The 27,357-nt window shown below is 42.4% G+C and overlaps 1 protein-coding gene across 1 annotated transcript in view; it reads left to right on the top strand.

Moving 5' to 3' along the window:
* LOC139765462 (RNA-binding protein NOB1) overlaps positions 1-27,357 on the top strand; it is a 249,024-nt gene that overhangs the window by 159,666 nt on the left and 62,001 nt on the right. Inside the window, exons 7-8 of the mRNA XM_071692836.1 lie at positions 6,114-6,233; positions 15,802-15,921. Coding sequence (XP_071548937.1) covers positions 6,114-6,233; positions 15,802-15,921 — 240 coding nt within the window. The remainder of the gene's footprint in view (positions 1-6,113; positions 6,234-15,801; positions 15,922-27,357) is intronic.

The raw sequence follows: 27,357 nt of genomic DNA, 5'->3' as shown, positions 1-27,357 counted from the left end.
CCGCGCACACGCGAGGTAGCACTAGGAAAAGACAACAAAGGCCACATTCGTTCACACTCAGTCTCTAGCTGCAATGTATAATGCACTGAAACCACAGCTCCCTTTCCACATCCAGGCCCCACAAAACTTTCCATGGTTTACCGCAGACGCTTCACATGCCCTGTTTCAATTCACATCGTACCAATTCACTCTATTCCTTGCACACCTTTCACCCTCCTATATGTTTAGGCCCCGATCGCTCAAAATCTTTTTTACACCATCCTTCCACCTCCAATTTGGTCTTCCACCTCTCCTCGTTCCCTTCACCTCTGGCACATATATCCTCTTTATCAATCTTTTCTCACTCATTCTCTCCATGTGACCAAACCATTTCAATACACCCTCTTCTGCTCCCTCAACCACACTCTTTTCATTACCACACATCTCTCTTACCCTTTCATTACTTACTCGATCAAACCACCTCGCACCACATATTGTCCTCAAACATCTCATTTCCAACACATCCACCCTCCTCCGCACAACCATATAACATTGTTGGAACCACTATTACTTCAAACATACCCATTTTTGCTATCCGAAAATACACACACACACACACACACACACATATATATATATATATATATATATATATATATATATATATATATATATATATATATATATACATATATATATGTATGTATGTATATTTCTTTTTTTATTTATTTATTTTACTTTATCACTGTCTCCCATGTTAGCGAGGTAGCGCAAGGAAACAGACGAAAGAATGGCCCAACCCACCCACATACACATCCATATACATACACGTCTACACACGCACATATACATACATACACATTTCAGCGTATACATATATTATTTTTTTTTTTATTATTATACTTTGTCGCTGTCTCCCGCGTTTGCGAGGTAGCGCAAGGAAACAGACAAAAGAAATGGCCCAACCCCCCCCATACACATGTATATACATACGTCCACACACGCAAATATACATACCTACACAGCTTTCCATGGTTTACCCCAGACGCTTCACATGCCTTGATTCAATCCACTGACAGCACGTCAATTCCGGTATACCACATCGCTCCAATTCACTCTATTCCTTGCCCTCCTTTCACCCTCCTGCATGTTCAGGCCCCGATCACACAAAATCTTTTTCACTCCATCTTTCCACCTGCAATTTGGTCTCCCTCTTCTCCTCATTCCCTCCACCTCCGACACATATATCCTCTTGGTCAATCTTTCCTCACTCATTCTCTCCATGTGCCCAAACCACTTCAAAACACCCTCTTCTGCTCTCTCAACCACGCTCTTTTTATTTCCACACATCTCTCTTACCCTTACGTTACTCACTCGATCAAACCACCTCACACCACACATTGTCCTCAAACATCTCATTTCCAGCACATCCATCCTCCTGCGCACAACTCTATCCATAGCCCACGCCTCGCAACCATACAACATTGTTGGAACCACTATTCCTTCAAACATACCCATTTTTGCTTTCCGAGATAATGTTCTCGACTTCCACACATTCTTCAAGGCCCCCAGAATTTTCGCCCCCTCCCCCACCCTATGATCCACTTCCGCTTCCATGGTTCCATCCGCTGCCAGATCCACTCCCAGATATCTAAAACACTTCACTTCCTCCAGTTTTTCTCCATTCAAACTCACCTCCCAATTGAATTGACCCTCAACCCTACTGTACCTAATAACCTTGCTCTTATTCACATTTACTCTTAACTTTCTTCTTTCACACACTTTACCAAACTCAGTCACCAGCTTCTGCAGTTTCTCACATGAATCAGCCACCAGCGTTGTATCATCAGCGAACAACAACTGACTCACTTCCCAAGCTCTCTCATCCCCAACAGACTTCATACTTGCCCCTCTTTCCAAAACTCTTGCATTCACCTCCCTAACAACCCCATCCATAAACAAATTAAACAACCATGGAGACATCACACACCCCTGCCGCAAACCTACATTCACTGAGAACCAATCACTTTCCTCTCTTCCTACACGTACACATGCCTTACATCCTCGATAAAAACTTTTCACTGCTTCTAACAACTTGCCTCCCACACCATATATTCTTAATACCTTCCACAGAGCATCTCTATCAACTCTATCATATGCCTTCTCCAGATCCATAAATGCTACATACAAATCCATTTGCTTTTCTAAGTATTTCTCAAATACATTCTTCAAAGCAAACACCTGATCCACACATCCTTTACCACTTCTGAAACCACACTGCTCTTCCCCAATCTGATGCTCTGTACATGCCTTCACCGTCTCAATCAATACCCTCCCATATAATTTGCCAGGAATACTCAACAAACTTATACCTCTGTAATTTGAGCACTCACTCTTATCCCCTTTGCCTTTGTACAATGGCACTATGCACGCATTCTGCCAATCCTCAGGCACCTCACCATGAGTCATACACACATTAAATAACCTTACCAACCAGTCAACAATACAGTCACCCCCTTTTTTAATAAATTCCACTGCAATACCATCCAAACCTGCTGCCTTGCCGGCTTTCATCTTCCGCAAAGCTTTTACTACCTCTTCTCTGTTTATCAACTCATTTTCCCTAACCCTCGCACTTTGCACACCACCTCGACCAAAACACCCTATATCTGCCACTCTATCATCAAACACAATCAACAAACCTTCAAAATACTCACTCCATCTCCTTCTCACATCACCACTACTTGTTATCACCTCCCCATTTGCGCCCTTCACTGAAGTTCCCATTTGCTCCCTTGTCTTACGCACTTTATTTACCTCCTTCCAGAACATCTTTTTATTCTCCCTAAAATTTACTGATACTCTCTCACCCCAACTCTCATTTGCCCTTTTTTTCACCTCTTGCACCTTTCTCTTGACCTCCTGTCTCTTTCTTTTATATGTCTCCCACTCAATTGCATTTTTTCCCTGCAAAAATCATCCAAATGCCTCTCTCTTCTCTTTCACTAATACTCTTACTTCTTCATCCCACCACTCACTACCCTTTCTAATCAACCCACCTCCCACTCTTCTCATGCCACAAGCATCTTTTGCGCAATCCATCACTGATTCCCTAAATACATCCCATTCCTCCCCCACTCCCCTTACTTCCATTGTTCTCACCTTTTTCCATTCTGTACTCAGTCTCTCCTGGTACTTCCTCACACAAGTCTCCTTCCCAAGCTCACTTACTCTCACCACCCTCTTCACCCCAACATTCACTCTTCTTTTCTGAAAACCCATACAAATCTTCACCTTAGCCTCCACAAGATAATGATCAGACATCCCTCCAGTTGCACCTCTCAGCACATTAACATCCAAAAGTCTCTCTTTCGCGCGCCTGTCAATTAACATGTAATCCAATAACGCTCTCTGGCCATCTCTCTTACTTACATAAGTATACTTATGTATATCTCACTTTTTAAACCAGGTATTCCCAATCATCAGTCCTTTTTCAGCACATAAATCTACAAGCTCTTCACCATTTCCATTTACAACACTAAACACCCCATGTATACCAATTATTCCCTCAACTGCCACATTACTCACCTTTGCATTCAAATCCCCCAACACTATAACCCGGTCTCGTGCATCAAAACCACTAACACACTCATTCAGCTGCTCCCAAAACACTTGCCTCTCATGATCTTTCTTCTCATGCCCAGGTGCATATGCACGAATAATCACCCATCTCTCTCCATCAACTTTCAGTTTTACCCATATTAATCGAGAATTTACTTTCTTACATTCTATCACATACTTCCACAACTCCTGTTTCAGGAGTACTGCTACTCCTTCCCTTGCTCTTGTCCTCTCACTAACCCCTGACTTTACTCCCAAGACATTCCCAAACCACTCTTCCCCTTTACCCTTGAGCTTCGTTTCACTCAGAGCCAAAACATCCAGGTTCCTTTCCTCAAACATACTACCTGTCTGTCCTTTTTTCACATCTTGGTTACATCCACACACATGTAGGCACCCCAATCTGAGCCTTCGAGGAGGATGAGCACTCCCCGCGTGACTCCTTCTTCTGTTTCCCATTTTAGAAAGTTAAAAAAAAATACACAGACATATACATATGTAAACACATGTACATAATTCATACTTGATGCCTTTTTATTCTCCCTAAAATTTAATGATACTTTCTCACACCAACTCTCATTTGCCCTCTTTTTTGCCTCTTGCACCTTTTTCTTGACCTCCTGCCTCTTTCTTTTATGCACCTCCAAGTCATTTGCAGTATTTCCCTGCAAAAATCGTCCAAATGCTTCTCTCTTCTCTTTCACTAATAATCTTACTTCTTCATCCCACCACTCACTACCCTTTCTAATCTGCCCACCTCCCACGCTTCTCATGCCACAAGCATCTTTTGCGCAAGCCATGACTGCTTCCCTAAATACATCCCATTCCTCCCCCACTCCCCTTACATCCTTTGTTGTCACCTTTTTCCATTCTGTGCTCAGTCTGTCCTGGTACTTCCTCACACATGTCTCCTTCCCAATCTCACTTATTGTCACCACTCTTTTCACCCCAACATTCTCTCTTCTTTTCTGAAAACCTCTACAAATTTTCACCTTCCTCCACAAGATAATGATCAGACATCCCTCCAGTTGCACCTCTCAGCACATTAACATCCAAAAGTCTCACTTTCATGCGCCTATCAATTAACACATAATCCAATAGCACTCTCTGGCCATCTCTCCTACTTACATACATGTACTTATGTATATCTCTCTTTTTAAACCAGGTATTCCCAGTCACCAGTCCTTTTTCAGCACATAAATCTGCAAGCTCTTCACCATTTCCATTTACAACACTGAACACCCCATGTACACCATTTATTCCCTCAACTGCCACATTACTCTCCTTTGCATTCAAATCACCTATCACTATAACCCGATCTCATGCATCAAAACTACTAACACACTCACTCAGCTGCTCCCAAAACACATGCCTCTCATGATCTTTCTTCTCATGCCCAGGTGCATATGCACCAATAATCACCCATCTCTCTCCATGCACTTTCAGTTTTACCCATATCAATCTAGAGTTTACTTTCTTACGCTTTACCACATACTCCCACCACTCCTGTTTGAGGAGTAGTGCTCCTTCCCTTGCTGTTTTCCTCTCACTAACCCCTGACTCTACTCCCAAGACATTCCCAAACCACTCTTCCCCTTTACCCTTGAGCTTCGTTTCACTCAGAGCCAAAACATCCAGGTTCCTTTCCTCAAACATATTACCTGCCTCTCCTTTTTTCTCATCTTGGTTACATCCACACACATTTAGACACCCCAATCTGAGCCTTCGAGGAGGATGAGCACTCCCCGCGTGACTCCTTCTTCTGTTTCCCCGTTTAGAAAGTTAAAATACAAGGGGAGGGGAGGGTTTCTAGCCCCCTGCTCCCGTCCCCTTTAGTCGCCTTCTTCGACACGTGAGGAATGTGTGGGAAGTATTCTTTCTCCCCTATCCCCAGGTATCAGAGATATAGATAGATAATTTTAGGCAATAAATTTTCCATTTTCCAGTGAGTTACACATAAAATCTGTTTTCTTATGAGAATTACCTTTATGAAAAGTGGAGTTAGAATTGGAAAATTGAACCAGACTTTCAATGGGTACTCTTATTTTTAGCACACTCTACTGGAAAGCTCTGAATGTAGAATTAATCATGTGGTGAATCATTATTGGTAAGTGGTTCTTCACTTCGTATGCACTGTGCCAGCTGTTCTGTCACAGCCATTCCCTGGACTAGGTGACTTTTTTCAGCTGAGGGATGTCATTAAGGATGTTAGATTATCTGTATGAGGATAACTTTACGTTCCTCTTTATATGTATTTTAGACAAAGCAAAGCTGTTGCTGCTATATCTAGATATAGTCTGATCCTCGCTGTGGGAAATCCCAGAAATTGATCAGAGCTGTCACACATTTTCATGAGGAGTTTGTTGGTCCTATTGGATATCATGTCAAACTAAGAATCATTTGGGTCAGATCAGTCAGCTATGATATTCTGTATGAGTCTGTCTTGTTAAAAGCAATTGCTTATTCACTTATCATGTAATGTTCATAATACTGATACCATGAACCTTTTTCAGAATGTTTTAATGCACATTGGATTACCAGTGATGGGTGTAGATGGTAAACTTATCAGGCACATAAAAACGTTTATCCTGAGATGTCATGCCTGTTTCAGAACTACTTCCATAATGACAAAGGTGTGTATAAATTGTTACTTTCTATCTTTTGTTTCTCTCTGTGGAATTGGGATATCTGTATTCATCTAGTCTAACAGAATCTTTCCCAGAAGCTTAAGTTGTTAGTAATCTCCACTCATTCTTCATTGTAGATATTTAAAGTGATTAATGCTCAAAACTTGTGCTGAAGAGTTCATCGTGCTCAATTGTATATTGCATCATTGAAGCAGTTGTTTTGTGATTTAAAGAGTAATCTTCAACACACAGTAAAAGAAAGTAGGTAATATATTAACTAGATGGAAAGGAAAAGGAAAATTAGTTGGAAATATCCAAGGAAAAATAGATGAATAAGAAATATGAAAAAGTATATGATCACTCAAAGCTTGACACTGTAAGAGAGAGGTGTATTGGTAAGCAGAGTATGATTGAAAGAACTGACTAAATTGTGCTGAAATGGGTTGGACATATGGAAAGGATGAGCAAAGAGAGACTGGTTAAGAGTATACATATATGTCTGGAGTGGTGGAAGCAGGGGGTATGGGAGACCAGTAAAGAGATGGAAGGATGTAGTTAAAGAGGTTTTGAGTTATCTAGGCCTGAATAGTCACAAAGATAAGAGGTGGCATAGAAAAAAATTAAATGAAGTGTTGTAGTATACAGGGGGTTGCATTCTGTTAGTGGACTGAACCAATGAATGTAGATTGGCCATGGGAAACCAAGGAATGGTCAGTAGCGCTTGACTGTCTATGTTTGCTTTGTTTTTAGTTCATTATAATGGCAGCTAGAGAGGATATGATCAAATGAGGCTGTTACTTAACTTTTCCTGGTGCTGCCTTGCTGTGGTAAGAAATGGTGAACAAGCATGAAAGAAAGTAAACAAGAATAAGATGGTAATTATTTTGATATTGTATGATTGGCTGAAGAAGCAAGTCATTGGTATAAGATTTAGAGTAAATTTCCAGTCTGCAAAACCCATACTTCATTTGTAAAAATTTAAGGAAGAAACAGAGATAATCATCTAGTAGATATGCAGTTTGTAATGCCATTTAGTTTGGCAGCATTTAACACTTTCACTTGGGAATTGTTTTATGAGATACTTTTGTTTATTAGCATGTGGTACTGTAGTACCAAATTTTTTCTTCTCTGTACTGTATTCCTTGAGCATGAGAAATTCTTTTAGATATTCCTAAGAAAATTTGCAGTGGGACCATCCCACCCTCTGTCTTTCAGGTTTGGAAATGCTGGCTTTTCCCATCCATTGCAGTCCTCCTTTCTAGGTCGCAGCAACTTTCTCATTTTAGGCCCACCTTAAACCAGTTGGAGACCACCACAGGGAGGATGTCATTGACCTCCTCACTCATGGACTCCCAACCTCCCAGAATTTTCTTGGATGGCAGGCTAGCTACAGTAGATGTCTGCCAGAGCAGTTTTTTTACCATTCCACAGATCTGACACCTGTTCCCTCTGGGACACTCTCATGAGGGTGGCCATGGCAAAAAAGTTTCCACTTATCCCTGTCCTTATATGCCTCCCTAGCATATGCCATAACATACATTCATCTACCATTTACCTTCCTCTAGTACTCTTCCCCTCTGTTTCCCCATATCACAGGTGGTCTTCCTCACACATCATCCCCTTTAATAGTACTTTCATACACATTCCTTGAAAATTGCCCATTTTGCATTCTTTCCACATGCCCAAACCAACTCAAAGTATTACATTTCACCCACTCTATCACTCCACAATTCATTCCCTTTGCATGCCCTGCTCTACCAAATCTCTCATTTCTTTCTTCATTCCATATGGTCATAACCACATTGCTCCTCTTAAATAGCTTATTTCCACAGCCTGGATTCTTGACCTCAGTGATTCATTCCATATCTATGTTTTGACTGTATAGGTCAGGGTCAGGAGGATTATGATGTCCTTTGACTTTTTCTTCACTTCCATACTTGCACGTTTACCCTTCATTGTTCTGTAAAGGAATCCAATGACTTTTCTACCCTGTAATACACTGTCCCTTACCTCTCCTTCCATATCACCAGACCTACCCACAATAACTCCTCTTCCAGTCTCTCTCTCTCTCTCTCTCTCTCTCTCTCTCTCTCTCTCTCTCTCTCTCTCTCTCTCTCTCTCTCTCTCTCTCTCTATCTCTCTCTCTCTCTCTCTCTCTCTCTCTCTCTCTCTCTCTCTCTCTCTCTCTCTCTCTCTCTCTCTCTCTCTCTCTCTCTCTCTCTCTCTCTCTCCCCCCATATCTGTAACACAGTTTAGTACACTTTTTTCTAGCCCTCTAAAGGGCTTTGTAGAATCAGTATCCCTTTTCTTTTCTATACAGTATGTTCTTTAGTTTTTGAGAGTATAGAATGCTGTAAGAAGGCTTTAGTCAATGATTTAAGAAGCATTTGTTTGTTGTATATATGAATTATTATGGTTTTTCATACTTGTCTGCTGTTTTCAGTGTTAGAGGTAACATCAAGAAGGGACAAAAACATAGCCTCATTCTCTTATATCCAGTCCCTAGCTGGTATTTGTGATGCACTGAAATCACAGCCCCCTGTCTGCATCCAGGCTTCAGAGACCTTTCTGTAGTTTACCCTCACTGCTTTCATATGCTTCAGTTCAGTCCACTGATAACATGTCATGCCTTGTATATCACATTGCTCCAGTTCTATCCATCCCATGCATGCTGTACAACCTCTTGCAAGTTCAGGCTCCAAGTTCTTAATAAAATTTTCTATCCGTCCTTTTACCCCATGTTTGGTCTTCCCCTTCTCCTTTTCCCCTCCACCTCTGACACAAACTGTTTTGTCAACCTCACTTCACTCATTCTCTCTATATGTTCAAACTCTTTTTTCAGTACACCCTCTTCATTTTTTTCAACCATACTCTTTATATTATTACACCTATCTCTTTCCTATCATTTCTTACCTGGTCAACCCTCCTCAAACCACATACTGCCCTAAAACATTTTATTTTCAACATGTTCTTCCCAGTCCATTTATTTACATCTATAGCCCACATCTCACATCTGTACAAAACTGTCAGGACTAAATTCTATTTAATTACCTTCAAACTTGCCCATCTTTTTCCTCTTTCCTCATATGACTCAGTTCTTCCAAGAGTTTTACTTCCTCACCCATCCTATGACTCACTCTTGCCCCAATGGTTCCATTCACTCCCATGTTCACTCTTAGATATCTGAAACACTCCTCTTCTTACAAGTTCTCCCCATTCAAACTCACACTTCAGATAACCTGTTCATTTTTTCTGCCAAACCTAATGACCTTCCATTTATTTGCATTTACTCTCAACTTTCTCCTTTCACGCACTATCCCAGACTCAGGCACCAGCCTCTGCACTTCTTACTCAAATCTGTGACCGGTTCATCAGCAAACAACTGACTCCCCTTCCAAACACCCCTAACCCCTACACACTGCATACCTGCTTGAGGTTACATCACAAGTGAAAAGTCACATTTGGTGAGACCATATCATTGTAATTAGGGTCACCGAAGAACTTCTCACTCCAAAGGAGTCCACAGTTCTTTGCCTTTGGAAGTAGCACAGCCTTGGGGTGCAACAGCCTTCAGAAAGAGGTCCTGAGTAACACCCGGATTCTTTCATAGAAATTGGATCTGACATAATTGTAAATAGATATACACATGGACACATTAACCTTTTCTATCCTGCCCCATAAGCCCCATCTAAGGAGTGTCCACAGCATGCAACAAAGCTAGCCAGGTCCACCAGGTGGGACTGTAGGACAAGGAGTATGATATTCTATGTATGTATGGTGTGCGAGGTTATTTTTAGCATGGAAGTTGCATCGTGGGCCTGAGGGGTCTTTAGGTGTGTTGCACTGTTGTTTGCCATGTTGTAGAGACAGATGGTGTCCTGAGTGTAAATAATAATGAGTAACATTTTTATGGGGTAGCAGTTAGATTTGCTGACTGCAGTGCATTCATAGGCCCCTGGGGTTGAGTACGTACACACATGTAAGTCTCAAAAACTTTGGAGATGGTAAAAGTGAGAGCATTGGTGGTAATAGTTTGAAGGATTATATATTATGATAGGAGTTCAAGAAAGAGACACAATAAAGCAAGCAAGGATTGGGGCTAGCTCAGATTCACACTCCTTCAGGAAGAGGTATACATTCCAGTCCTTACACCTTGTCCATATGTAACTAGGAGAGAACATGGAAGATCTTGTATGAGGAAAATATGGGAGGAGTTGAGTGGGAGGACAAGAGATGGAATTACACAGAGTAGAGTTAGAGCAAAATTAAGTGCCAGAAAGAGTAGCTTTATCAGGTGGAGTGTTAGCTATGAATTGATCAGGTCAAGGACCAGAATGATTTACCTTTAGAAAAAGGGATCACATCAGCACGCTTTCTTGGTTGATGGATTTGGTGGATTAATCATTATTTTATATATTTGCTTCGTTGCTGTCTCCCGTGTTAGCGAGGTAGCGCAAGGAAACAGACGAAAGAATAGCCCAACCCACCCACATACACATGTATATACATACACGTCCACACACGCAAATATATATACCTATACATCTCAACGTATACATATATATACACACACAGACATATACATATATAAACATGTACATAATTCATACTGTCTGCCTTTATTCACTCCCATCGCCACCTCGCCACACATGAAATAACAACCCCCTCCCCCTCATGTGTGTGAGGTAGCGCTAGGAAAAGACAACAAAGGCCACATTCGTTCACACTCAGTCTCTAGCTGTCATGTAATAATGCACCAAAACTACAGCTCCCTTTCCACATCCAGGCCCCACAGAACTTTCCATGGTTTATCCCAGACGCTTCACATGCCCTGGTTCAATCCATTGACAGTACGTCCACCCCGGTATACCACATCGTTCCACTTCACTCTATTCCTTGCACACCTTTCACCCTCCTGCATCTTCAGGCCCCGTTCACTCAAAATCTTTTTCACTCCATCTTTCCACCTCCAATTTGGTCTCCCACTTCCCCTCGTTCCCTCCACCTCTGACACATCTTTCCTCCCTCATTCTCTCCATGTGACCAAACCATTTCAAAACACCCTCTTCTGCTCTCTCAACCACACTCTTTTTATGACCACAAATCTCTCTTACCCTGTTATTACTTACTCATCAAACCACCTAACACCACATATTGTCCTCAGACATCTCATTTCCAGCACATTCACCCTCCTCCGCACAACTCTATCCATAGCCCACGCCTTGCAACCATATAACATTGTTGGAACCACTATTCCTTCAAACATACCCATTTTTGCCTTCCGAGATAATGTTCTCGACTTCCACACATTCTTCAACGCTCCCAGAATTTTCGCCCCCTCCCCCACCCTATGATTCACTTCTGCTTCCATGGTTCCATCCGCTGCCTAATCCACTTCACTTCCACCAGTTTTTCTCCATTCATACTTACCTCCCAATTGACTTGACCCTCAACCCTACTGTACCTAATAACCTTGCTCTTATTCACATTTACTCTCATCTTTCTTCTTTTACACTACCAAACTCAGTCACCAGCTTCTGCAGTTTCTCACATGAATCAGCCACCAGCGCTGTATCATCAGCGAACAACTGACTCACCTCCCAAGCTCTCTCATCCACAACAGACTGCATACTTGCCCCTCTTTCCAAAACCCTTGCATTCATCTCCCTAACAACTCCATCCATAAACAAATTAAACAACCATGGAGACATCACACACCCATGTCGCAAACCTACATTCACTGAGAACCAATCACTTTCCTCTCTTCCTACACGTACACATGCCTTACATCCTCGATAAAAACTTTTCACTGCTTCTAACAACTTGCCTCCCACACCATATATTCTAAATACCTTCCACAGAGCATCTCTATCAACTCTATCGTATGCCTTCTCCAGATCCATAAATGCTACATACAAATCCATTTGCTTTTCTAAGTATTTCTCACATACATTACTCATTTCTCTTCTCTTCTTTTTTCTATACTTTGTCACTGTCTCCCGCGTTTGCGAGGTAGCGCAAGGAAACAGACGAAAGAAATGGCCCAACCCCCCCCCCCATACACATGTACATACACACGTCCACACACGCAAATATACATACCTACACAGCTTTCCATGGTTTACCCCAGACGCTTCACATGCCTTGATTCACTCCACTGACAGCACGTCAACCCCTGTATACCACATCGCTCCAATTCACTCTATTCCTTGCCCTCCTTTCACCCTCCTGCATGTTCAGGCCCCGATCACACAAAATCTTTTTCACTCCATCTTTCCACCTCCAATTTGGTCTCCCTCTTCTCCTCGTTCCCTCCACCTCCGACACATATATCCTCTTGGTCAATCTTTCCTCACTCATTCTCTCCATGTGCCCAAACCATTTCAAAACACCCTCTTCTGCTCTCTCAACCACGCTCTTTTTATTTCCACACATCTCTCTTACCCTTACGTTACTTACTCGATCAAACCACCTCACACCACACATTGTCCTCAAACATCTCATTTCCAGCACATCCATCCTCCTGCGCACAACTCTATCCATAGCCCACGCCTCGCAACCATACAACATTGTTGGAACCACTATTCCTTCAAACATACCCATTTTTGCTTTCCGAGATAATGTTCTCGACTTCCACACACTTTTCAAGGCTCCCAAAATTTTCGCCCCCTCCCCCACCCTATGATCCACTTCCGCTTCCATGGTTCCATCCGCTGACAGATCCACTCCCAGATATCTAAAACACTTCACTTCCTCCAGTTTTTCTCCATTCAAACTCACCTCCCAATTGACTTGACCCTCAACCCTACTGTACCTAATAACCTTGCTCTTATTCACATTTACTCTTAACTTTCTTCCTCCACACACTTTACCAAACTCAGTCACCAGCTTCTGCAGTTTCTCACATGAATCAGCCACCAGCGCTGTATCATCAGCGAACAACAACTGACTCACTTCCCAAGCTCTCTCATCCCCAACAGACTTCATACTTGCCCCTCTTTCCAGGACTCTTGCATTTACCTCCCTAACAACCCCATCCATAAACAAATTAAACAACCATGGAGACATCACACACCCCTGCCGCAAACCTACATTCACTGAGAACCAATCACTTTCCTCTCTTCCTACACGTACACATGCCTTACATCCTCGATAAAAACTTTTCACTGCTTCTAACAACTTGCCTCCCACACCATATATTCTTAATACCTTCCACAGAGCATCTCTATCAACTCTATCATATGCCTTCTCCAGATCCATAAATGCTACATACAAATCCATTTGCTTTTCTAAGTATTTCTCACATACATTCTTCAAAGCAAACACCTGATCCACACATCCTCTACCACTTCTGAAACCGCACTGCTCTTCCCCAATCTGATGCTCTGTACATGCCTTCACCCTCTCAATCAATACCCTCCCATATAATTTACCAGGAATACTCAACAAACTTATACCTCTGTAATTTGAGCACTCACTCTTATCCCCTTTGCCTTTGTACAATGGCACTATGCACGCATTCCGCCAATCCTCAGGCACCTCACCATGAGTCATACATACATTAAATAACCTTACCAACCAGTCAACAATACAGTCACCCCCTTTTTTAATAAATTCCACTGCAATACCATCCAAACCTGCTGCCTTGCCGGCTTTCATCTTCCGCAAAGCTTTTACTACCTCTTCTCTGTTTACCAAATCATTTTCCCTAACCCTCTCACTTTGCACACCACCTCGACCAAAACACCCTATATCTGCCACTCTGTCATCAGACACATTCAACAAACCTTCAAAATACTCATTCCATCTCCTTCTCACATCACCACTACTTGTTATCACCTCCCCATTTACGCCCTTCACTGAAGTTCCCATTTGCTCCCTTGTCTTACGCACCCTATTTACCTCCTTCCAGAACATCTTTTTATTCTCCCTAAAATTTACTGATAGTCTCTCACCCCAACTCTCATTTGCCCTTTTTTTCACCTCTTGCACCTTTCTCTTGACCTCCTGTCTCTTTCTTTTATACTTCTCCCACTCAATTGCATTTTTTCCCTGCAAAAATCGTCCAAATGCCTCTCTCTTCTCTTTCACTAATACTCTTACTTCTTCATCCCACCACTCACTACCCTTTCTAAACAGCCCACCTCCCACTCTTCTCATGCCACAAGCATCTTTTGCGCAATCCATCACTGATTCCCTAAATACATCCCATTCCTCCCCCACTCCCCTTACTTCCATTGTTCTCACCTTTTTCCATTCTGTACACAGTCTCTCCTGGTACTTCCCCACACAGGTCTCCTTCCCAAGCTCACTTACTCTCACCACCTTCTTCATTACTCATTATGTAATTGTATTCTATTACCTTCACTGTAATTTACATAAAGATATATTTTTTATGCAGTTTGACAGGCTTGCAAAGGAGAGGTTGTTGGATGTGAATGTGTTGAAAGACATAGGGGATGGGATTTCTTATCATTTCTTGATTGAGGCAAGTGTGAGTTTTTAGTGGTTTTAGGCAAGGATTAAATGATAGGTGTGAGAAAGAAGTAGTGAAAAGTAGTTAGCTTGGAAAAGAGGCTTATGTGCCGAGATACCAAGATATATTGATTGAAGAGTGTTATAGGGTGATTGCAAATGAAACAAGGGGAATAGGAGAGTAGTGGAAGGTATTTAGGAATTCAGTGTTTACATTTGCAGGTGAAGAAAGTGGCCTGCAGAAAGTGTATGAGGAAGGGTAGTGAGTATTGGAATAAGGAATTTAGATCATTTAGTGAAAGAGAAAAGAGAGATGTGTGGATGATAATTGCAGGGAAAGAGTGGATGTGGTTGGGAGTTGTACAGTAGAAAGTAGCAGTATATCAAGAGGAAGGTACTGGAGCTAGAAAAGAGAACAAATGAAAGGTGGGGTGAGAGAGAATATTTTGGTGCAGGTTGTGATGGAAGCAGATGGGGAAGGGAAGCAGTAACATGCAAAGAAGAGGTGAAAAATAGATGGAATGAGTAGTTTGAGGGACTGAAGGACTGTTGAATGTGATTGGTAGACAGATGCGGTGCTTTCAGGATTGGGTAGAATAAAGAGCGAGATAGTCCTGGTGAATGATTTGGTGAAAAAAAAGAGAAAGACAGCATAAAATGAAGCATAGCAAAACCATAGGAGTAGGTAGGATTGCAGTTAAATTAGAAAGGTTTTCAGGGTTTGTATAGCCAAAGATAAGATGCTAAAGGACTAGCAGAATGCATGTATAGTGCAGTAGGGACAAAAGTGAATGCCCCAATTACAGTGGTATAGTTCTGTTGAGTATACCTGGGAATGTATTTGGGAGAGTGGTGATTGAAATTGTAGTGGCATGCACAGAACTAGAATAAGGATGTGTGATGTTACTGAGGGTGTTTAATCATTTTGAAAAGAGAGTGATGAGATAGCTTAGTGCAGGAGTCTTAGAGTAAGAGGCAAGTCTATCGTATATTAGGGTAATGGGGTCAGGGTAGTAAATTATTTGCTGTTTCCCAACTACCTAGTATATAAGTATATCTAGAGTGAATTATAACAGTTTTACACTATCGCTATTTGCAGGTATTCTGTCCCCATTGTGGTAACAAGACCCTGAAGAAAGTATCAGTTACTGTGAACCCAGATGGCACACAGAAAATCTGGATCAATACCAAGAAGCCTATAAGCAAAAGAGGAACAAAAGTGAGTTGAGATTTATGGAACAAAATGTTTTATTGCATTGAGAATACCTGTCTCAGAAACAAAGAAACTTCCTCTAAGATCAGAACTTACTACAACCTGTTTAGTTTATAATTTGCAGACAGGACCTTTGTATTCCTGTGCATCATTAAAGACATCTTGAAAGGCTGGGTGTTAAGAATAGGGAACCCTCTCATAAAATTTTTGTTTTTTGTCCTAGGTGCACTCTAACTTTATGAGTGTTTTTTTTGTAATGATTCTGCTTATTTTTTTAGTTTTATTATTGGCGCTTCAGTATTGATGATTGGACTAACTTTTTTTTTCCATGGAAAGATTACTGCCTCTCCTCAGGTGATGTTGAGTATACAGAGGTTATCATTGCAGGGATGGAGGCATGTATCCCCTCTTCCTCTGAAGCTATCTCCTCTTTCTGTTTGTAATTCAAGCATTCTTTTGCAGGCATTTGAGTAAGGTACCTCACATATTAGACCCTCTTCCAGTTTGCATTTTGCTTTCAACTCGTTTCAAAATCCCTGCAAGTATGTCATTCATGAGGTAAAATACTTGTTTATCTAAAGGAAGCCTGACAGTCTCTACTATTCTTTCACTGATAGCTCTGTCTGGTCTTTGACCAAAAGTATCTCTAACAACTTTTGTTGCAGTATATTTCATTTACTTTTCCATTCTATTCCTTCCTGGATGACCTTGACATGACCAAACCTCTTGTTGCACCTTTTACTAATCCTATGCCCCCCCTATATGTATATCACTTTTTGTTGTAAAAAAAAATCCTGTCTCATGATACGCAAAATATAAGAAGCTGAGAGTATCCCTCACCTTGTTTTTGAGGGAATGTACTCCTGAACTTGCATCCTTTCTTGTTTGTTTTTTATTGCTTAACCTCTCCACGGCAGCCATCATCAATTCCTGTTCTCTTATGACACAACAGTCAACAGTAATTAATGTTCTGACTTTTCCCATTTATTTTTAAATATCTAGCTGACTTATCATACTATTAGTTGCTGATAGAGGCATTTTCTTGTGCTAGGAAGGCATGGGGAAAAAGTTTGCTCTCCACGGTATCCTAACCACCTCCATTATAAGTACGTGGCTGTTGACCTGTAGGTCATGCTTACATGGTGACCCTATTGAATACATGTAGATTTTTTGATGTCCCAAGTTATAACTAGTCACATTGATGATATGTATAAGTTTGTGAGGAAAGTAAACCAGAGATATATGAAGAAATAAGTGCTTAAGTAATTTAAGAGTGATTTTAGTTGTATTACTATAGAGGAGGGAGGCCTACATAGGAGGCATCCCTGCTGACTTAACACTTTTGAAATGAATTAGATGAGAGTCTATAAATTTATCTGTCTATATCTCTGATGCCTCTGATGTGTACAAGTAGGAAAAGAGGAAAGTGATTGGTTCCCAGTGAATGTCAGTTTGTGCCAGGGTTGCATGATGTCTCCATGGTTGTTTAATTTGTTTGTGGAATGGGGTGGTTAGGTAGGTGAATGTAAGAGTTTTGGAGAAAGGGGCAAGTATGCAGTCTGTTGTGGATGAGAGGGCTTGGGAAGTGAGTCAGTTGTTGTTCTCTGATGATACATTGCTGATGGCTGATTCGGGTGAGAAACTTTAGAAGTTGGTGACTGAGTTTGAGAAAGTGTGTGAAAGAAGAAAGTTGAGAGTAAATGTGAATAAGAGCAAGACTATTAGGTTCAGTAGGGTTGAGAGACAAGTTAATTAGGTGGTGGGTTTGAATGGAGAAAAACTGGAGGAAGTGAAGTGTTTTAGATATGCGAGAGTGGACTTGGCAGCGGATGAAACCATAGAAGCAGAAGTGAGTCACGGGGAGGGGGAGGGGAGGGGGCAAAGTTTCTAGGAGCGTTGAAGAATGTGTGGCAGGCGAGAACGTTATCTCGAAGAGTGAAAATGGGTATGTTTGAAGGAATAGTGGTTCCAGCAATGTTATATGGTTGTGAGGCATGGGCTATAAATAGGGTTGTGCAGAGGAGGGTAGATGTGTTGGAAATGAAATGTTTGAGAACAATATGTGGTGTGAGGTGGTTTGATCAGGTAAGTAGTGAAAGGGTAAGAGAGATGTGTTGTAATAAAAAGAATGTGGTTGAGAGAGCAGAAGAGGGTGTGTTGAAATGGTTTGGATACATAGAGAGAATGAGTGAGGAAAGGTTGACAAAGAGGGTATATGTATCAGAGGTGGAGGGAAGAAGGAGAAGCAGGAGACCAGATTTAAGGTGGAAGGTTGGATTGTAAAAGATTTTGAGTGATCGGGGCCTGAACATACAGGATCTTGAAAGGCTTGCAAGAAATTGAGTGAATTTGAATGATGTGGTATACCGGGGTCAATGTGCTGTCAGTGGATTGAGCCAGGGCATGTGAAGCATCTGGGGTAAACCATGGAAAGTTTTGTGGGGCCTGGATGTGGAAAGGGAGCTGTAGTTTTGGTGCATTACATATGACAGCTAGAGACTGAGTGTGATTGAATATGGCTTTTTTTTTTGTCTTTTCCTGGCACGACCTTGCTTGGGGTGTGTGTGTGTGCTATTTCATGTGTGGCAGGTTGGCGGCAGGAATGGACAAAGACAGCAAATATGAATATGTATTTGTGTGTATATTTTTTTTTTTTTTTTTTTGCTTTGTCGCTGTCTCCCGCGTTTGCGAGGTAGCGCAAGGAAACAGACGAAAGAAATGGCCCAACCCACCCCCATACACATGCATATACATACGTCCACACACGCAAATATACATACCTACACAGCTTTCCATGGTTTACCCCAGACGCTTCATATGCCCTGATTCAATCCACTGACAGCACGTCAACCCCGGTATACCACATTGATCCAATTCACTCTATTCCTTGCCCTCCTTTCACCCTCCTGCATGTTCAGGCCCCGATCACACAAAATCTTTTTCACTCCATCTTTCCACCTCCAATTTGGTCTCCCACTTCTCCTCGTTCCCTCCACCTCCGACACATATATCCTCTTGGTCAATCTTTTCTCACTCATTCTCTCCATGTGCCGAAACCACTTCAAAACACCCTCCTCTGCTCTCTCAACCACGCTCTTTTTATTTCCACACATCTCTCTTACCCTTACGTTACTTACTCGATCAAACCACCTCACACCACACATTGTCCTCAAACATCTCATTTCCAGCACATCCATCCTCCTGCGCACAACTCTATCCATAGCCCACGCCTCGCAACCATACAACATTGTTGGAACCACTATTCCTTCAAACCTACCCATTTTTGCTTTCCGAGATAATGTTCTCGACTTCCACACATTCTTCAAGGCTCCCAGGATTTTCGCCCCCTCCCCCACCCTATGATCCACTTCCGCTTCCATGGTTCCATCCACTGCCAGATCCACTCCCAGATATCTAAAACACTTTACTTCCTCCAGTTTTTCTCCATTCAAACTTACCTCCCAATTGACTTGACCCTCAACCCTACTGTATCTAATAACCTTGCTCTTATTTACATTTACTCTTAACTTTCTTCTTTCACACACTTTACCAAACTGTCTCCAGCTTCTGCAGTTTCTCACATGAATCAGCCAACAGTGCTGTATCATCAGCGAACAACAACTGACTCACTTCCCAAGCTCTCTCATCCACAACAGACTTCATACTTGCCCCTCTTTCCAAAACTCTTGCATTCACCTCCCTAACAACCCCATCCATAAACAAATTAAACAACCATGGAGACATCACACAACCCTGCCGCAAACCTACATTCACTGAGAACCAATCACTTTCCTCTTTTCCTACATGTACACATGCCTTACATCCTCGATAAAAACTTTTCACTAAACCTCGACCAAAACACCCTATATCTGACACTCTATCATCAAACACATTCAACAAACCTTCAAAATACTCACTCCATCTCCTTCTCACATCACCACTACTTGTTATCACCTCCCCATTAGCCCCCATCACTGAAGTTCCCATTTGCTCCCTTGTCTTGCGCACTTTATTTACCTCTTTCCAAAACATCTTTTTATTCTCCCTAAAATTTAATGATACTCTCTCACCCCAACTCTTATTTGCCCTCTTTTTCACCTCTTGCACCTTTCTCTTGACCTGCCTCTTTCTTTTTTACATCTCCCACTCATTTGCATTTTTTCCCTGCAAAAATCGTCCATATGCCTCTCTCTTCTCTTTCACTAATAATCTTACTTCTTCTTCCCACCACTCACTACCCTTCTAATCAACCCACCTCCCACACTTCTCATGCCACAAGCATCCCTTGTGCAAGCCATCACTGCTTCCCTGAATACATCCCATTCCTCTCCCACTCCCCTTACCTACTTTGTTCTTACCTTTTTCCATTCTGCAGTCAGTCTCATCTGGTACTTCCTCACACAAGTCTCCTTCCCAAGCTCACTTAGTCTCACCACTCTCTTCACCCCAACATTCTTTCTTCTTTTCTGAAAACCCCTACAAATCTTCACCTTTGCCCCCACAAGATAATGATCAGACATCCCTCCAGTTGCACCTCTCAGCACATTAATATCCAAAAGTCTCTCTTTCGTGCGCCTATCAATTAACACATAATCCAATAACGCTCTCTGGCCATCTCTCCTACTTACATACGTATACTTATGTATATCTCACTTTTTAAACCAGGTATTCCCAATCACCAGTCCTTTTTCAGCACATAAATCTACAAGCTCTTCACCATTTCCATTTATAACACTGAACACCCCATATATACCAATTATTCCCTCAACTGCCACATTACTCACCTTAGCATTCAAATCACCCATCACCATAACCCGGTCTTGTGCATCAAAACCACTAACACACTCATTCAGCTGCTCCCAAAACACTTGCCTCTCATGATCTTTCTTTTCATACCCAGGTGCATATGCACCAATAATCACCCATCTCTCTCCATCAACTTTCAGTTTTACACATACCAATCTAGAATTTACTTTCTTACACTCTATCACATACTCCCACAACTCCTGATTCAGGAGTAGTGCTACTCCTTCTCTTGCTCTTGTCCTCTCACTAACCCCTGACTTTACTCCCAAGACATTCCCAAACCATTCTTCCCCTTTACCCTTGAGCTTCGTTTCACTCAGAGCCAAAACATCCAGGTTCCTTTCCTCAAACATACTACCTATCTCTCCTTTTTTCTCATCTTCGTTACATCCATACACATTTAGACACCCCAATCTGAGCCTTCGAGGAGGATGAGCACTCCCCGCATGATCTCCTTCTTCTATTTCCCCGCTTAGAAAGTCAAAATACAAGGAGGGGAGGGTTTCTGGCCCCCCGCTCCCGTCCCTTTTAGTCGCCTTCTACGACACTTGAGGAATGCGTGGGAAGTATTCTTTCCCCCTATCCCCAGGGATACATATATATTTATTTTTATTTATTTTGCTTTGTCGCTGTCTCCCGCGTTTGCGAGGTAGCGCAAGGAAACAGACGAAAGAAATGGCCCAACCCACCCCCATACACATGTATATACATACACGTCCACACACGCAAATATACATACCTACACATCTCAATGTACACATATATATACACACACAGACACATACCTATATACCCATTCACGCAATTCACACTGTCTGCCTTTATTCATTCCCATCGCCACCCCACCGCACATGGAATACCATCCCACTCCCCCCTCATGTGTGCGAGGTAGCGCTAGGAAAAGACAACAAAGGCCCCATTCGTTCACACTCAAGTCTCTAGCTGTCATGCAATAATGCCCGAAACCACAGCTACCTTTCCACATCCAGGCCCCACACAACTTTCCATGGTTTACCCCGGACACTTCACATACCCTGATTCAATCCACTGACAGCACGTCAACCCCTGTATACCACATCGATCCAATTCACTCTGTTCCTTGCCCGCCTTTCATCCTCTTGCATGTTCAGGCCCCGATCACTCAAAATCTTTTTCACTCATCTTTCCACCTCCAATTTGGTCTCCCACTTCTCCTCGTTCCCTCCACCTCCGACACATATATCCTCTTGGTCAATCTTTCCTCAGTCATTCTCTTCATATGCCCAAACCATTTCAAAACACCCTCTTCTGCTCTCTCAACCACGCTCTTTTTATTTCCACACATCTCTCTTACCCTTACATTACTTACTCGATCAAACCACCTCACACCACACATTTTCCTCAAACATCTCATTTCCAGCACATCCACCCTCCTGCGCACAACTCTATCCATAGCCCACGCCTCGCAACCATACAACATTGTTGGAACCACTATTCCTTCAAACATACCCATTTTTGTTTTCCGAGATAATGTTCTCGACTTCCACACATTCTTCAAGGCTCCCAGAATTTTCGCCCCCTCCCCCACCCTATGATTCACTTCCGCTTCCATGGTTCCATCCGCTGCCAGATCTACTCCCAGATATCTAAAACACTTTACTTCCTCCAGTTTTTCTCCATTCAAACTTACCTCCCAATTGACTTGACCCTCAACCCTACTGTACCAAATAACCTTGCTCTTATTTACATTTACTCTTAACTTTCTTCTTCCACACACACTTTACCAAACTCAGTCACCAGCTTCTGCAGTTTCTCACATGAATCAGCCAACAGTGCTGTATCATCAGCGAACAACAACTGACTCACTTCCCAAGCTCTCTCATTCACAACAGACTTCATACTTGCCCCTCTTTCCAAAACTCTTGCATTCACCTCCCTAACAACCCCATCCATAAACAAATTAAACAACCATGGAGACATCACACACCCGTGCCGCAAACCTACATTCACTGTGAACCAATCACTTTCCTCTCTTCCTACACGTACACATGCCTTACATCCTCGATAAAAACTTTTCACTGTTTCTAACAACTTGCCTCCCACACCATATATTCTTAATACCTTCCATAGAGCATCTCTATCCACTCTATCATATGCCTTCTCCAGATCCATAAATGCTACATACAAATCACTTTGCTTTTCTAAGTATTTCTCACATACATTCTTCAAAGCAAACACCTGATCCACACATCCTCTACCACTTCTGAAACCACACTGCTCTTCCCCAATCTGATGCTCTGTACATGTCTTCACCCTCTCAATCAATATCCTTCCATATAATTTACCAGGAATACTCAACAAACTTATACCTCTGTAATTTGAGCACTCACTCTTATCCCCTTTGCCTTTGTACAATGGCACTATGCACGCATTCCGCCAATCCTCAGGCACCTCACCATAAGTCATACATACATTAAATAACCTTACCAACCAGTCAACAATACAGTCACCCCCTTTTTTAATAAATTCCACTGCAATACCATCCACACCTGCTGCCTTGCCGGCTTTCATCTTCCGCAAAGCTTTTACTACCTCTTCTCTCTTTACCAAATCATTTTCCCTAACCCTCTCACTTTGCACACCACCTCAACCAAAACACCCTATATCTGCCACTCTATCATCAAACGCATTCAACAAACCTTCAAAATACTCACTCCATCTCCTTCTCACATCATCACTACTTGTTATCACCTCCCCATTAGCGCCCTTCACTGAAGTTCCCATTTGCTCCCTTGTCTTACGCACTTTATTTATACCTCCTTCCAGAACATCTTTTTATTCTCCCTAAAATTTAATGATACTCTCTAACCCCAACTCTCATTTGCCCTCTTTTTCACCTCTTGCACCTTTCTCTTGACCTCCTGTCTCTTTCTTTTATACATCTCCCACTCAATTGCATTTTTTCCCTGCAAAAATCGTCCAAATGCCTCTCTCTTCTCTTTCACTAATAATCTTACTTCTTCATCCCACCACTCACTACCCTTTCTAATCAACCCATCTCCCACGTTTCTCATGCCACAAGCATCTTTTGCGCACTCCATCACTGATTCCCTAAATACATCCCATTCCTCCCCCACTCCCCTTACTTACATTGTTCTCACCTTTTTCCATTCTCTACTCAGTCTCTCCTGGTACTTCCTCACACAAGTCTCCTTCCGAAGCTCACTTACTCTCACCACCCTCTTCACCCCAACATTCACTCTTCTTTTCTTAAAACCCATACAAATCTTCACCTTAGCCTCCACAAGATAATGATCAGACATCCCCCCAGTTGCATCTCTCAGCACATCAACATCCAAAATTCTCTCTTTCGCGTGCCTGTCAATTAACACGTAATCCAATAGCGCTCTCTGGCCATCTCTCCTACTTACATACGTATACTTATGTATATCTCGCTTTTTAAACCAGGTATTCCCAATCACCAGTCCTTTTTCAGCACATAAATCTACAAGCTCTTCACCATTTCCATTTACAACAATGAACACCCCATGTATACCAATTATTCCCTCAACTGCCACATTACTCACCTTTGCATTCAAATCACCCATCACTATAACCCAGTCTTGTGCATCAAAACCACTAACACACTCATTCAGCTGCTCCCAAAACACTTGCCTCTCATGATCTTTCTTCTCATACCCAGGTGCATATGCACCAGTAATCACCCACCTCTCTCCATCAACTTTCAGTTTTACCCATATTAATCGAGAATTTACTTTCTTACATTCTGTCACATACTCCCACAACTCCTGTTTCAGGAGTACTGCTACTCCTTCCCTTGCTCTTGTCCTCTCACTAACCCCTGACTTTACTCCCAAGACATTCCCAAACCACTCTTCCCCTTTACCCTTGAGCTTCGTTTCACTCAGAGCAAAACATCCAGGTTCCTTTCCTCAAACATACTACCTATCTCTCCTTTACCACATCTTGGTTACATCCACACACATTTAGACACGTCAATCTGAGTCTACGAGGAAGATGAGCACTCCCGGCATGACTCCTTCTGTTTCCCATTTTTTTTTAGAAAGTTAAAAATACAAGGAGGGGAGGATTTCTGGCCCCCCGCTCCCGTCCCCTCTAGTCGCCTTCCACGACACGTGTGTGATGTCTCCCTAGTTGTTTAATTTTTTTTTTTTTTATACCTCGTCGCTGTCTCCCGCGGTTGCGAGGTAGCGCAAGGAAACAGACGAAAGAAATGGCCCAAACCCCCCCCATACACATGTACATACACACGTCCACACACGCAAATTACATACCTACACAGCTTTCCATGGTTTACCCCGGACGCTTCACATGCCTTGATTCAATCCACTGACAGCACGTCAACCCCTGTATACCACATCGCTCCAATTCACTCTATTCCTTGCCCTCCTTTCACCCTCCTGCATGTTCAGGCCCCGATCACACAAAATCCTTTTCACTCCATCTTTCCACCTCCAATTTGGTCTCCCTCTTCTCCTCGTTCCCTCCACCTCCGACACATATATCCTCTTGGTCAATCTTTCCTCACTCATTCTCTCCATGTGCCCAAACCATTTCAAAACACCCTCTTCTGCTCTCTCAACCACGCTCTTTTTATTTCCACACATCTCTCTTACCCTTACGTTACTTACTCGATCAAACCACCTCACACCACACATTGTCCTCAAACATCTCATTTCCAGCACATCCATCCTCCTGCGCACAACTCTATCCATAGCCCACGCCTCGCAACCATACAACATTGTTGGAACCACTATTCCTTCAAACATACCCATTTTTGCTTTCCGAGATAATGTTCTCGACTTCCACACATTTTTCAAGGCTCCCAAAATTTTCGCCCCCTCCCCACCCTATGATCCACTTCCGCTTCCATGGTTCCATCCGCTGACAGATCCACTCCCAGATATCTAAAACACTTCACTTCCTCCAGTTTTTCTCCATTCAAACTCACCTCCCAATTGACTTGACCCTCAACCCTACTGTACCTAATAACCTTGCTCTTATTCACATTTACTCTTAACTTTCTTCTTCCACACACTTTACCAAACTCCGTCACCAGCTTCTGCAGTTTCTCACATGAATCCGCCACCAGCGCTGTATCATCAGCGAACAACAACTGACTCACTTCCCAAGCTCTCTCATCCCCAACAGACTTCATTCTTGCCCCTCTTTCCAAGTTGTTTAATATATATATATATATATATATATATATATATATATATATATATATATTTTTTTTTTTTTTTTTTTTTTTGCCGCTGTCTCCCGCGTTTGTGAGGTAGCGCAAGAAAACAGACGAAAGAAATGGCCCAACCCACACCCATACACATGCCTTGATTCAATCCACTGACAGCACGTCAACCCCGGTATACCACATCGCTCCAATTCACTCTATTCTTTGCCCTCTTTCACCCTCCTGCATGTTCAGGCCCTGATCACACAAAATCTTTTTCACTCCATCTTTCCACCTCCAATTTGGTCTCCCTCTTCTCCTCGTTCCCTCCACCTCCGACACATATATCCTCTTGGTCAATCTTTCCTCACTCATTCTCTCCATGTGACCAAACCATTTCAAAACACCCTCTTCTGCTCTCTCAACCACGCTCTTTTTATTTCCACACATCTCTCTTACCCTTACGTTACTTACTCGATCAAACCACCACACACCACACATTGTCCTCAAACATCTCATTTCCAGCACATCCATCCTCCTGCGCACAACTCTATCCATAGTCCACGCCTCGCAACCATACAACATTGTTGGAACCACTATTCCTTCAAACATACCCATTTTTGCTTTCCGAGATAATGTTCTCGACTTCCACACATTCTTCAAGGCCCCCAGAATTTTCGCCCCCTCCCCCACCCTATGATCCACTTCCGCTTCCATGGTTCCATCCACTGCCAGATCCACTCCCAGATATCTAAAACACTTCACTTCCTCCAGTTTTTCTCCATTCAAACTCACCTCCCAATTGAATTGACCCTCAACCCTGCTGTACCTAATAACCTTGCTCTTATTCACATTTACTCTTAACTTTCTTCTTTCACACACTTTACCAAACTCAGTCACCAGCTTCTGCAGTTTCTCACATGAATCAGCCACCAGCGCTGTATCATCAGCGAACAACAACTGACTCACTTCCCAAGCTCTCTCATCCCCAACAGACTTCATACTTGCCCCTCTTTCCAAAACTCTTGCATTCACCTCCCTAACAACCCCATCCATAAACAAATTAAACAACCATGGAGACATCACACACCCCTGCCGCAAACCTACATTCACTGAGAACCAATCACTTTCCTCTCTTCCTACACGTACACATGCCTTACATCCTCGATAAAAACTTTTCACTGCTTCTAACAACTTGCCTCCCACACCATATATTCTTAACACCTTCCACAGAGCATCTCTATCAACTCTATCATATGCCTTCTCCAGATCCATAAATGCTACATACAAATCCATTTGCTTTTCTAAGTATTTCTCACATACATTCTTCAAAGCAAACACCTGATCCACACATCCTCTATCACTTCTGAAACCACACTGCTCTTCCCCAATCTGATGCTCTGTACATGCCTTCACCCTCTCAATCAATACCCTCCCATATA

This window comes from Panulirus ornatus, chromosome 55 (genome assembly GCF_036320965.1).
Source record: "Panulirus ornatus isolate Po-2019 chromosome 55, ASM3632096v1, whole genome shotgun sequence".
In the NCBI taxonomy this organism is placed as follows: Eukaryota; Metazoa; Arthropoda; class Malacostraca; order Decapoda; family Palinuridae; genus Panulirus; species Panulirus ornatus.
This window is presented reverse-complemented; position numbering and strand designations above follow the sequence as displayed.